The 14,633-nt window shown below is 51.1% G+C and overlaps 1 protein-coding gene across 1 annotated transcript; it reads left to right on the top strand.

Moving 5' to 3' along the window:
• The first annotated feature begins 2,314 nt into the window (after window positions 1-2,314).
• On the top strand, window positions 2,315-3,229 carry LOC105036621 (BON1-associated protein 2). Its single transcript, XM_010912372.4, has one exon. It carries the CDS (start codon window positions 2,615-2,617, stop codon window positions 3,131-3,133), a length of 519 nt encoding a protein of 172 aa, XP_010910674.1. The 5' UTR covers window positions 2,315-2,614; the 3' UTR covers window positions 3,134-3,229.
• The last annotated feature ends 11,404 nt before the right edge of the window (window positions 3,230-14,633 follow it).

Here is a 14,633-nt window from a genome sequence, read left to right as displayed (position 1 = left end):
AAACATACTAAAATGCTACTAACTATGCTACTCTATGGAAAAATGAGCCTCATTGAATGAGCCAATTCTTACCCTATATATATATATATATATATATATATATATATATATATATATATATATATATATGAGCCAAGCTTTTTTTTTTTTTTTTTGGTTGTTGTTATTTGCTTGGTTAGAAACTATTTTTGAGCCTAAATTGCTAGTTCAAATTTGGCTCATTTAGTATTAAATCAAGCCCGAACTAAGCCCAAGCTAAGCTCAAGCTGCTTATTTACCACCTTATAGCTTTCACATAGCATGAGTGCTTAGAGATACAGGCCCTATGTGACAGAGGAGTATAAGCCAAATCAGAGAGAGAGAGAGAGAGTTGGGAATTTAGGGTTTGAACGCTAATTTGTTTGAGTGTCTTCATGGTCTGAACTGAAAAAGATAGGCCTCTCCAATGGATGGATATAGGCTTGAGCATTCTTTCCATTGAGGTCATATAGCCTTCTAATTGGTATACCAATTTGAATGTGAAGCCAACCTCTCTAAGTTTGTCATCGTTTTGGTTACACCTACATCTGTGAGATAGCTAGTCATGGATATACAACTCCAATAAGATTCTCGTTATTATGCATAAAGATTTGAGCCATTTATGGAATAGGGAGGAGCTGCAAAAAATAGATGAGCCGTTTTTGTAAATTTCAAACCCTGGGGCTTCAGAACCAAGATGGTAAGTTGAGAATTTATGGAATTAGTAAATTTAGTGATAATTATTATTATTTTTTTTAAGATAATAATCCGAAAATTTACAAAATTAGTCAAAGTATTCCATCATCTTAGTCCATATTATACTACCAAAGTGTCAGCAAATTTAGTAAATTCAAACGTCATTTTCATTATTCCTTTTTTAAGATAATAATTTGCAAACTCACGGGATCAGTCAAAATATTGCTTGATCTTGGTCGATATTACCATAACTATCATCTTAACATTTTAATTTTACTATTCAATCACTAAAATATGTATTTAAAATAAAAAAAATAGAAAGCTCTAATCGTAATAGTCGCCGATATCAATTTATATCCATTAAAATAATAAAAATTAAGATTTTATGCAACAAAATCATGCTTTTGACCAAGAAGAAAACCTTGCCTAACAATTAGATTTAACCAGAGCTAGCGTGAATCATGCATTGGATGTTTATGAATTAATAAAACACCAATTCCTCATGCCCTATGTCATGCTAGCTGGGCGTGGAAAAGTTTTACAACGTCGCCTCACTTAATTGACTGTTCCACCATGTGTATGACTCTTACCATTCTTAACTACATCAGCATGTAAAAGCATGGTTTGAAATTTTGGCTAAAAAGCTGAAAATATGTACCGCATTGCTACGTATACCATCAATCATGGCGGCTCAATTTTATAGATCTTTTTTTTTAAGATCTATTTTTTATTAGATAAATATCATAAAAAAATTGATCAATTTTTTTATTGACCAACTTATCCATGTTCTCATACTTTTTAAAATAGATAAATTATTTTTTATAAATAATATTTATTGATTAAATAGAAAAAAATCTTATCTATCTAAGAGATGATTAAATCATTTTTTCATCAGTGAGTAAAATAGATATTTAATTTTATTCTTAACATATCCTACACTCATTTTCAATATCTTCATCATACAATACTAAATAACTCAGTTGTCTATTTTCTGCAAACCTAAAAAATATAAAAAAATTTATAAAAAATATGAATAAATTTTAACAACTTATTTAGAAAAGTAGTAATGTAAAAAAATATGAATAATAAATTTCAAAGTCATTTTTTTATACATAAAAGAATATGAATAAATTATTTTTTATCTAAATATTATTTTAATTTTTTTTTTAAAAATATATATATATTTTTAGGTAAATATTTTACACACAGAAGAATGGATCCTAAGGGGTTCTACTCAACAAACTGTGATTCATGAGGGCCTCGTGGTGCATGTCTTCTTTGATTTAATTTCTCAAAACTAAGGCTTGATAGTCTTTTTCCTTTCTTTTTTTTTTTTTGATAAAACTTTTCCTTTCATTATTGAACATAGATTTTTCATGTCAGCTCAGGAATTAAATAAATAAATAAAAAGAGGATATTTCAACTACGTGTATCTTTCCAATTCAGGTTGTATATATCTTTCCCAAAAGAAAGAACGGTCTTTATTTGCGACATCAATTATTGGATTTTATTTTATATAATTTTTAAAGCATGATATATTTTTTTTTCTTCCATCCATAGGATAATTGCATGGATCATGATATTGACGCCGTGTACCTTAAAAGCTATGCAAAGATCCGATGGTTGACGTCACCAAAGAAGATGAATCGTTGTTTCGTGCCAAAGATACAACCCAAAACCTACAAATCCATGACGAATCGTTGACTTTCGCTGACTGGGATTCGGTCAAACTTCTGCCAGGTTGCAAGGAAGACGACAAGAAGAAACCACCCCATTTCCACGCCGTTTCTTCCCACTTTCCCCCCCTCCAACTTCTCCCACCATAAATGTAAAGACTCGCTCGCCCTTCGCCACCCAACAAACAAACCCTGGCAAGCAGCAGAGAGAGATAACAAAAAAGATGGACAACTCCGCCACCCTTGAGATCACAATCATCTCCGCCGAGGATCTCCGGCTCAGCCACCGACCCCTCAAGAAGAACGCCTTCGTGACGGTACGCTCGAGCACCCTCAACGCCGGCGGCGCGTCGTCGACGAGCCTGGACCGAGATGGCGGGAGCTACCCTTATTGGAACGAGAAGCTCGAGGTGGGTCTCCCGTCCTCGGCGCGCTCGATATCGGTGGAGGTTCGCTGCAAGACCGGCACGGGGGAGAGGTTGGTGGCGGTGGCCGCCATCCCGGTCTCGGACTTCTGCGAGCCGGCCGACTACTTGCACTTCCTTAGCTACAGGCTGAGGGAGAGGGATGGAGAGCGCAATGGGATCATTAATCTCTCTTTGAGGATGAAGGGTGCAAGTCCTTTTGGACGTCGAGCGGAGCGGCCGCCGGCGGCGCCACCGACGACGTGGGCTCGAGGTGAGGAGAGGAGGAATCATGGAGTGGCCTTGGGATATCCTATGGATTATGGATACCGTGTGTGAGGATGGGTTGGAGTGTCATTTGATTGAGAATTGTTTTCTTTTTCAGTTGATTTTTTTTTTTTTTGAAAAGAAAAGTTTCAAAGGTACAGTCATCAACATTTGGAAATTACAGAAAGATTCTTTTTTTTTTTTTTTGGTAAGAAAGATTCTTTTTTTTGGTTACCCAGTTCTTTGTTACCATGGATTTGCATCTTTTTAAACATTGGCAGAGAGCTACTATATATATTTAGAAATCTTATGGCATGATGTGTATGTATATGATATAAATAAATGTATTTGTATACAAGAAATTAAAAGGAAATAAAATTGGCAGAGAGATACCATAATTAGAAATTTTTTGGCATGATGTGTTTTCTTTTATTTCTTTTAATATGTTTTATTGTGCATTATTCAACTTTTTAATGGAATTTTTTGGACAATTAAGGACCAATCAACTAGTCGAAAACAATGGTTCCAATGCTTAATAGATCAAGATTCTTGGTGTTTTGGAAAATAATGCATGGTGAAGAATTATGGTACCAGAAATACCTAGAGGGTTATGTATGTTAAATAGGAAAAGAATAGAGCTATAGCGGAGACTTTAGCATCAACATTGGATGATTGGATGCAATGTGCAGCCACATGTAAGTTTTTGCCCTCTATAATTCATTTTGAGCGAAGTGTGAGTTGCTTATATTAGCATTTATGCACCTATTGCCATGAAATATACTTCTGCTTTCTAGCATTGTACGAGTCCTGATTTCTAATTATAGTTCTCATTAGGATAAAAAAATATAGGAACAAATATAGAAGACTTTGTTACAATCAAGACATTAAGAATGAAAAAGAAATCAATGAAAAACTAAATCCATTTGAGTTTCCAACTTTATTTCTCCATGGAAGTAATTCAACAACTAACTTTACATTTTAGTTAGTCATTATAATTTGACTAACACTTCCATAGAAAATTTAACTATTAGTTGAAACTTGACTTTAATTTGTTAAGATTTATTTATTTTTTGTTTCAATTGTGTGGTGAATCTTTTTGAGTTCACATAGCATTATATGGTGGAATGAACCGATCAACCTAGTATTGTTATACTATCAAAGCTACTAAAGGTGATGACACATATAGCAAGAGAGAAAGTGAGTAAAGAGAATAAAAAAAAAATTGCTATGATATTTTTTTTATAATATTTTATAAAAAATTAAAAAATATCTGCACTATCCAATAGATTAAGATACAAAAAATATTTTCTTCATAATAGCTTAACAACTTAAAATTTAAAAAAAAAAATTAATATTTTTTAAGGTGTAAACAGTGGTAGCGATGGCTACCGCTGCTGAAGAGGGAGAGAAGAAGGTGATATTCTTTGTCTTCGGTAATAACCTAGCTCTCCTCCTCCTCCATCCTCGATAATGGCTCAGCATATCTCTCTCCCTCCTCCTCTCCTTCTATAGCCGACCCTTTATCGTCCTCGACCTCTTCTTCATCTGTACCTGATCCCCACTATCCTCCTCTACAGTGGACCCTCCACCCTCTTACTCCTTCTCATATATGGCCAACCCCCTACCCTCTTTGACCTCTTTCACATCCATAGTCGACCCTCCACCCTCCACCCTCCTCCCCATTTGCGACTGATCCCCCACCATCCTCAGCCTCTTTTGCATCAATGGCCGACCTCTCAGCCTCCTCATCTGCTATCCTACCTGTTGGGGGATACCCACTGACCGACCGACCGACTGCCCGACCGACCGACCGACTGCCCGACCGACCGACTGACGGCCCGACCGACCGACCGGCGGCCCGACCGACCGACCGCCCGCCCGACCGACTGACGGCCCGACCGACCGACCGACCGACCGATTGACGGTCGGAGCGACCGGCCAACGGACGCCACTACCGGCCATTCAACGGTCCATCGCCGACTGGGGATATGTCGGGCGTATCCTTCCCGACCGATTGAACCCAGAGGTCTGATGGCCGGCTCACATGAAACTCACCGACCGACGGAGGAACCCGACGCCACTCTGCTGGCCGCCGACCCAGGGTCGGCCGACTCCTCCGATCGCCGTACAGCCGCCAGAGCTTGTCAGTCCTGACAGCCGCATGCGGCACGGCCATTTAGGGACATTGTCCCACCGAGGGCATTGTCAACCCTAGCGATTTGACAGCCCCACGGCGACATGACACTTTCACGGCGACTCTGACAGTCTACAGTGAGTTGACAGTTCCTCACTTGTCCGCGCCATTAATGACGGCGTCATATCGTGCTCCACTATATAAACCGGGGAAGGCAACAGTGCAAGCGAGGGACCCGCTCCGTCTCTCCCAAAAACGCAGACTCGCTCCCTCTCTCTCTCTCTCTCTCTCTCGATAAGAGCTCTCTGTCTACATTTCACTGTTGCCCAGTCACCTTTCTGACTTGACCGTCGGAGGGTCCCCGCCGGAGCCGCCTCCGGTCAGTGCGGACTTCATTTTGCAGGTGCACGCTTTCCGGCGATCGGGTGACGAGGCGATTGGCCGCAACAGATTGGCGCGCCAGGAAGGGGACAGCATGACAAAGATAAGAGCTCAACGATCGAGAATCACTGGGTCGGCAAGGCGCTCTTCCCGCCGGGAAGAGGCCTCCCCGCCACCACCGACGGCGGAGCCCAGTTCTCCGCGCCCCGTAGTGACCACGGAGGCCCAGATCGCGGCCATTGTACGGCAGATAACCGTACTGACCGACGCGGTCAAGAGCCTCCAGCAGCAGCCGGCGGCCCGACCGATGCCTTCCAGGAGCAGCCGCCGACGACCGCGCCGATCCTTGTCGCCTCCATGTGAGCGCCCCCAACAGTGCTCCCACGGAGAAGAGGAGGGACGACTGTGGCGCGACGACCGACGGTCCCAGCGGCCCTCTCCTTTCCTGTTGGAACGGGCAAGGAAAGAGAAGCGGCCGCGCACACCGTCGGCCTCCCTCTCAGAATCTTCCGGAGACTCCACTCCTGGGGTCTCCCAGCATCGACGAGCGGATGACTACGAGCGACGGTTCGAGGAAATCGACCGCCGACTCGCCCAGTTGCAGATGGACGGCCAGAAGTCTTCGAACGACGTTGACTTCCAGACCGCCCAACCTCTCTCCCGACTGGTCCTCGACGAGCCGATTCCCAGTCGGTTCAAGATGCCACACGTGGAGCCATACGACGGCTCCACCGACCCAGTCGACCACCTCGAGAGCTATAAAGCTCTCATGACGATTCAAGGGGCAACCGATGCTCTTTTTTGCATCGGCTTCCCCGCCACGCTCTGAAAGGCTGCCAGGGCTTGGTACTCCGGTCTCAGATCGGGAAGTATCCATTCCTTCGGGCAGCTCGAGCACTCGTTCGTGGCCCACTTCGGCACCAGCCGAAAGCCGCCGCGAACGTCGGACAGCCTTTTCTCCCTCAAGCAGGGGGAAAACGAGACGCTCCGACACTTCGTGGCGCGATTCAACGCTGCCACGCTCGAGGTTCGGGACCTCAACGAAGACATGGCTGTCTCAGCCATGAAGCGGGGCCTAAGGGCGTCCCGATTCACCTATTCTCTGGACAAGACCCTCCCCCGGACATATGCCGAGCTACTGGAGCGCGCATACAAGTACATGCGCACAGACGAAGGAGCGTCCGACCGACGCTTGGCCGAGCCCAGAGGCCCGAAAGAGAAGCGAAGAAAAGGTCGGGAGCCCGCCGAATCAAGCAGGCCCCCGACCGATAGTCAGGTCTCGCCACCCCGACGGATCCAAAAATCACCCCGACAACAGACTCCGAGGCCGATACGTCCCAGGTATGACTCCTACACTCCTCTCTCCGCTCTCCGTGCGCAGATCCTGATGGAGATCGAGGGGGAAGAATACCTGCGACGGCCTCCGCCTCTGAAGGCAAAAGGCCTCGACTGTCGGAAGTACTGCCAGTTCCATCGAAGCCACGGCCACGACACCGAGCGGTGCATCCAGTTGAAGGATGAGATCGAAGCTCTCATCCGTCGGGGGTACCTCGGCAAATTCTGGAAGGGTCCGCCGACCCAACCAGTTGCTGATCGACGCCCCCGGCCGACTGAAGAGGCGGCGACCAACCAGCCGACTGTCGGAGTCATCAACATGATCTCCAAGCGGCTGGGTCCGGAGACGTCTGCGGGAGGGGAGCCGACGAAAAAGCCGCACCCGGACGACGTAATCACCTTTACGGAAGACGACGTTCGGGGCATCCAAACTCCCCACGACGATGCTGTTGTTGTGTCGGCGACAATAGCGAATTATGATGTAAAACGAATTTTTGTTGATAATGGAAGTTCGACAAATGTTTTGTTTTACTCTACCTTCTCCCGAATGCGACTGTCAACTGACCGACTCAAGAGGGTCTCCGTGCCCTTGATCGGCTTTGCCGGAGACGCCGTCACGACAGAAGGAGAAATCACTCTGCCCGTGACGGTCGGCACTGAACCACGGCAAAGCACGGTCTCCCTCACGTTCGCGGTCGTCCAAGTTCCTTCGGCTTACAACACCATACTTGGACGACCCGGATTGAACGCCCTCAAGGTGATCGTCTCGACGTACCATCTCTTTGTTCGGTTCCCGACCAGAAACGGAATCGGGGAGATGCGCGGAGATCAACAGCTCGCCCGACGATGCTTCCAAATCTCCGCTCAGAGCGACGAGTCAAGGGGATCTCTGACGATCGACAAGCTGGACCAACGGGAGGAGGAAGAACGAGGTTCGCCAGCCGAGCAGCTCGAGGCGATCCCGATAGGAGAAAATCCCGACAAGAAAGTTTGGGTCGGGTCTCAATTGCCCGACACCGAACGACGCCGACTGACGGAGCTGCTGACGGCCAATGCCGACATATTTGCTTGGTCGGCAGCAGATATGTCGGGCATCCCCCCAGAAACAATAACTCACCGACTCAACATCGACCCGACGATGAGGCCGGTGAGGCAGAAGAAAAGATCCTTCGCCTCAGAGAGGCAGAGGGCCATCGACGAAGAAGTGGACAAGCTACTCGAAGCGGGCTTCATTCGGGAATCCACGTATCCCGATTGGCTCGCCAACGTTGTCATGGTTAAGAAAGCCAACGGGAAGTGGAGGATCTGCATCGACTACACCGACCTCAACCGAGCCTGCCCAAAAGATAGCTTCCCGCTTCCGAAGATCGACCAGCTGGTGGATGCGACGTCCGAATTTTGACTGCTCAGCTTCATGGACGCCTTCGCCGGATACAACCAGATCTGGATGGCGCCTGAAGACGAGGAGCACACCGCGTTCATGACTCCCAAGGGCCTCTACTGTTATCGGGTGATGCCCTTCGGACTGAAGAACGCAGGCGCCACCTACCAGCGACTTGTTAATAAGGTCTTCAAAGACCAGATCGGGCGCAACATGGAAGTGTACGTGGACGACATGCTGGTAAAAAGCATGCAGATCCCGGACCACGTTCAGGATCTTGAGGAGACCTTCCGCACCCTTCGACGATACCGAATGAAGCTCAACCCGACCAAATGTGCTTTCGGGGTGACCTCAGGGAAGTTCCTCGGATTCCTCGTTTCACAGAGAGGGATCGAGGCCAACCCTGAGAAAATAAAGGCGATCCTCGGCATGCGCCATCCGAACACCAAGAAGGAGGTCCAACAGCTGAACGAAAAAATCATCACTCTTAGCCGATTCATTTCCCGATCAGCTGAAAGGTGCCTCCCGTTCTTCAAGACTTTGCGTCAGTCGAACGGTTTCTCTTGGTCGGATGAGTGCCAGCGGGCCTTCGAAGACCTGAAAAATACTTGGCTTCCCCGCCGCTGCTCGTAAAGCCGCAGGTCGGGGAGACCTTGTATCTCTACTTGGCCACATCTTCCGAGGCGATCAGTTCAGTGCTCGTTCGGGAAAACGAGTGCCGAACTTATCAGCCCATCTACTACACCAGCAAAGTGCTCCACGGCGCCGAAGCCAGATATTCGGAGACGGAAAAGATGATTTTCGCCTTGACCATCTCCGCGCAACGACTTCGGCCATACTTCCAGGCCCATGCCATAGTGGTGCTCTCCAACCAGCCCCTGAGGGCAATTTTGCACCGACTGGACACGTCCGGACGACTGGCCAAGTGGGCGATGAAGCTCAGCGAGTTCGACATTCAGTACCGACCAAGGCCTGCCCTAAAGCTCAGGTCTTGGCCGACTTCATCGCCGAATGCCCGACAACCGACCAAGGGTCGGGAGCTGAAGACCCAGGACAAGACGCGGTCTCTGAGCCAGACCCGACCTCCACCTAGGTACTCCACATCGACGGAGCCTCAAACGCTCAGGGAAGCGGGGCCGGGCTCCTGCTCACGAATTCGGATGGGGTGGTCACCGAATACGCCCTCCGATTCGACTTCAAGGCCTCCAACAATCAAGCCGAATACGAGGCACTCCTCGCTGGCTTGAGGATGGCGAAGGAGCTGGGCGTCAACAGCCTCCGGGCATTCTCCGACTCTCAGCTGATCGTGGGGCAGGTCAAGAGCGAGTTCGAGGTGCGAGATTCGACCATGATCAAGTACCTTCAGAAAGTGAAGGACCTCGTGGCACGCCTCGGGTATTTCAAAATTTCCCACATCCCTAGGTCGGAGAACGCCCGTACCGATGCACTCTCCAGATTGGCAACGACGGCCTACGACTCTTTGGGTCGGACGTTCGTGGAGAACCTCCAGCAGCAAAGCATCGATCGAGTCGAAGAAGTACAGCAGCTAACGTCCGAACCAAGTTGGATGGACCCGATCATCCGGTACCTGACCGACGGAATCAGTCCTGAAGATCCCGCGGAGGCCAAACGACTCCGATGGTCGGCCTCTCAGTATGTGATCATGGACGGCCGACTCTACAAAAGGTCGTTCTCCCTTCCCCTGCTTAGGTGTTTGGGGCCGACCGACGCCGACTACGCTCTCCGAGAGGTTCACGAAGGAATTTGCGGGAACCACTTGGGGGGCAAGTCCCTAGCCTTCAAAGTCCTGCGACAAGGCTACTACTGGCCGACCATGAAGAAGGATGCGGCCGAGTTGGTTCGGAGATGCGAGCAATGTCAAAAGTATGCGAACATCCAACACCAGCCGGCCAGCCAAATTGCCCCTATTGTCGCTCCGTGGCCCTTCGCCCAGTGGGGAGTCGACATTCTCGGTCCATTCCCACCAGCGTCGGGCCAGAGGAAGTTCATCGTTGTCGCCATCGACTACTTCACGAAGTGGGTCGAGGCCGAGCCCTTGGCGCAGATCACCGAGCGGAAGATGGAGGACTTTATCCAAAAATCCATCATCTTCAGGTTCGGATTGCCGCACACCATCATCACCGACAACGGACGGCAATTCGACAACCAGGACTTCAGAGACTTCTGCGCCAGGTTCCACATCAGGCACCGACTGACTTCAGTCGGGCACCCACAGTCCAACGGTGAGGTTGAGGTGACCAACCGGATCTTGCTCCATGGACTCAAGACCCGACTGAATGAGGCCAAAGGTCTCTGGGTCGACGAGCTGGGCTCCGTTCTGTGGGCTTACCGAACGACCCCCCGCGTCCCGACCGGGGAGTCGCCGTTCAGCTTGGCCTACGGGACAGAGGCTATGATCCCGCTCGAGATTGGCCTGCCGTCTTCAAGGGTCGAGCGGTACCAGGAGCCGGACAACTCCGAGGGTCGGAGGGCCGACCTGGACCTCCTCTCCGAACTACGAGACGAGGCTCAAATCCGAATGGCTTCATACCGACAGAGGGTCGCCCGGTATTACAATGCCAGGGTCAAACCAAAGCTCTTCAGGCCTGGTGACTTGGTCTTGAGGAAGGCGGAGGTCTCGAAGCCCCTAGATCAGGGGAAGTTGGCTCCAAACTGGGAAGGACCCTACAAGGTTGCAGACACCTACGGGCCGAGAGCCTACCGACTGGAGACCCTTGAAGGGAAGCCCATTCCCCGAACTTGGAACGCCGATAACCTGAAGCTGTATTGCCAGTGAATTTTGTAATTCAGCGGTCGGAATACAAATTCAGTTTGAAATCTCGGAGTCTTAACTCTTCGACTAATGATCGGTGCTCATCAAGGACGAGCCCCGACGTGGCGATGTGGACTTAGTGTATTCTTGCTACCAACATCCTTATCGCCGGTGATCCGTCGGACTCCTCCGAGGACCGACGCATCTACAAGAACGGGAGTTGACACTCCTTCGACTTTCAATGATAAATCGGACCCTTACCAGGACCGATGTATCCATATCAACGGGAGTTGCACTCCTTCGACTTTCGGTAACACATCCGCCCTTGACAAGGGCCGATGTATCTGTTGCGACGGGAGTTCATACTCCTTCTACGGTCGAAGTTTCGGGCCGAACCATCGGCCGACAGGCCGATCGGGCCCCGACCAAAGGAGGCTAAAAGCCCACGCGACTGTCGTCGCGACTTCCGACCAGGCTACGGCCGATCGAGGGATATTCGACTTACCACCGTCTATCGCACAACGCGACCTTAGTCGCATCCACGACTTGCCGACCGACCTACGGTCGGCTGGACGACATTCGGCTTGCTACTGTATGTCGAAAGATACCGAACGAATACCCGACGCAAGAGCATGGGGTCCGACTTATTATCGTTCCCCCGACACTGCGCCGGACGACATTCGGCTGAACGCGTCTATGGAAGCCCGACTACGAACCTTTACCAGGTTCGGTCGGCTCTCGACTTAACAAGACGCGCCCGACTAATGAGCTCGACTACCAGAAGCCGACCCAAAGTCGGGACTTACTCTTCCTTCGAAGCTGCACAAGTTGTTGAAGACCTACCGGCTTACGTGAGTTAGCGACTTACTTAAGTTAGTGACCCACGTTCGACATTGCAGAAATGTTCGGCATTACAAACAAAAGGAGGAAGGAAGAAGTTTCATTCATTACTGAAAGGAAATTACAAAGTCGGGTCGAAGCCCGATTACATATATTTTTTCAGAAAACAAAAAAGTAAAGGTAGTCGGCAGGGCCCGATCGTCCGTCTTAGTCGATCTCCTCGACCGACAGAGGATCGGGGATGACCGGCGTGTCGGCCATAAGTGGTGCTGGGTTGGCGGCTGAAGGAGGGGCTTCAGTCGGCGGGTGGAAGTTGGTCGGCACCTGCTCCGGGACGGCTTCCTCCGCCACGACGACGCCTCCCGATGGCTGGTCGGCCATCTCCTCGGTCCCTTCCCTTCGGCTCCTTCCTCCTCGGCTAGCGGCGGGACGACGCGGCTGACATCCAGCTCCGGGTACAAGGCATGGACGGCATCCCGACCATCCTCGAACCCTACCCGGTACGAGGCGAAGCCCGACTCGAGCATCTCCTCCCCGATTGGTCGGAGGCCCGGAAGTCTCCACCGCCCGATCGGCCGACTCCCTCGCCGACCTTGCCTCGTCCTCAGCACGGGCGAGCACCTCCCTCGCCGACTCCGCCTCAACCTTCACCATTTCGGCGTCGATCTGGGCGATCGATAGCTCCTCTTCGGCTTCGGCGAGCTTCTCCAGGCTGACCCGAAGTTGCTCGCGTTCCCCTTGGAGTTCGGCGGTGGCACCGTCTCGTTCGCGTCGAAGACGACGCACGGCCCGACCCTTATGTCTGGCCTCCTTCTTGGCCGACCGAAGTTCGGACCCAAGCCGGGAGACCTCGTCAACTAACTTGGCCTCCCGGTCGGCCGATTGCTGAAGTTGGTCGGCCAACATCCCCTCTCCGCTTCGGCCGCCGCCGACCTCTCCTTGTAAGCTGCCCGAACGTTGCCGAACCTTCGGTACCCGACCTCCAGTTCGACATCGTGAAGATCAGCTGTCGATTGAAAAGCTTCGTCAAATCGCATAACAAGAAAAATTTCTAAGGGAAAGAAGAAGTGATGCGAAGCTTACCTCAACCATGGTCGGGTAGAACCGCGACAGCATCTCGGTCACCTGTCGAGATCGCAGCGACTCTACGTCGGCTGGGAGGAGGATCCCCTGACACAACCTCCTCGCAAGGTGTGGTCGGCCAACGCCGACGCTCCTTCGGGGTAGTGCGCTGGGAGGCGCAGATCGGCTCCCCGACCTTGTCTCGTCTGCGGGCTCCATCGGGGCTTTCCCCCGATCAGCTGCCCCGACCGACGGGACCGGCAGCGAGGGACGCTGGAGTTCGATCCGGCGCCCCCCGTTGCGCCAACGGACGGACGATGTTCGTTTCCCGAATGTCATCCGGCTCCACCCGCACCGGCGAAGCCGCCGATGTTCCCTCGGCCGCCTCCTCAGCCGGTCTCTCCTCCGCGTGAACCGTCGGAGCCGCGAGGGCTATTACGGGCTCCGACTGGTCCGTCGCCGACGCCTCGACGGTCGGCGCCGCTGGAGCAGGTCTCTTCGGGGGGCGCGAAGGACCGGCCCCCGATGCTGGCCTCTTCCTCGTTGCGAACCGCCGGAATCTCGGCGTCTGTCGGCCGCATCCTTGGAGGTGTCCCTGCAATACCGACAAAATGTTAAAGACCGGACCAAGAGCCGAATGAAAAGAAAGATCGGGGGATCGGACGATACCTATTCGGGGGACCAGACTCAAGCCAGCATCATAGAGAGCTTGTTCGGTAACAAGCTCCCTCTGCTTCGGGACCGACATGTCTTTCAGTCGGTGGAAGTCCTCCCGGTCGTCCGCCTCCACCCGGCTGTTGTCGTTGGCCTCGGTTCGGGGCACACCCCAGCGGGAAGGGAAGCCCCAAGGAGAAGAGGAGGAAACAAAGAAAAACTGGTTCTTCCACCCATGAATGGATGATGGAAGACAGTTATGAAGGCAAGACCCTTCCGGGGGTTGAAGAGCCACCACCCTCGGGCTTTAGGGTGGGGTCGGAGCACAAAGAATGCCCGGAAGAGTGAAACGCGAGGGTTGGTCGGCAAGAGCTGACACAACAGCGCGAAGGAAATAATGAGACGGACGGAGTTCGGCGCCAGTTGCACCGGACAGAGTCCGTAATAATCTAATAGATTCCGGACGAACTCCAGAATCGAAAGCCGAAGACCCGCGCGAAGGTCTTCGACATACAACGCCAGATCGCCAGGCGGAGGTTGTTAACCCGACCGCGGCCCCTGGAGCGGAGAGCCGAAACTGCTCCGGGATGCGATATTGCTCCCCGAAGCCGATCGACATTCGGCCCGAAAGCGAGGAGGCCTCATCTTCCGGAGCCGATCAGGAGTCGTCGGTCGGGTTCCCCGACCGAGCTCCCTGGGTCGGATTCTTGGTCATTGCACCGGAACCGAATGAAGGAGAAGAAGAAAGAGAAGCAGAGAAGAAGAAGAAGATGGGACCAGAACCAGATGAATCCCTCCGAAGCGAGGAAGCTCTGCCCGCGACGACTGAGAAAATCGCTCCGGACAGAGTTTCCCCAGCAAAATGGCAAGTGTGGAGTCTCGGGTCCGGGAGGTCCTATATATATAGGCCGACCGACGGCCGAGATGCTTCCGCACCGACCGATGGCCCACAGATGCGCGACGCGTGGCGCCCGCCGGTTGGCGGAGCATTCGGGCGCGCCCCATCCCGGGA

Source organism: Elaeis guineensis, chromosome 16 (genome assembly GCF_000442705.2).
Source record: "Elaeis guineensis isolate ETL-2024a chromosome 16, EG11, whole genome shotgun sequence".
Classification (NCBI taxonomy): Eukaryota; Viridiplantae; Streptophyta; class Magnoliopsida; order Arecales; family Arecaceae; genus Elaeis; species Elaeis guineensis.
This window is presented reverse-complemented; position numbering and strand designations above follow the sequence as displayed.

What these genes read in the sequence shown, in the direction of transcription:
- LOC105036621 (XM_010912372.4), top strand. Translation starts at nt 2,615, where the DNA reads ATGGACAACTCCGCCACCCTTGAGATCACAATCATCTCCGCCGAGGAT.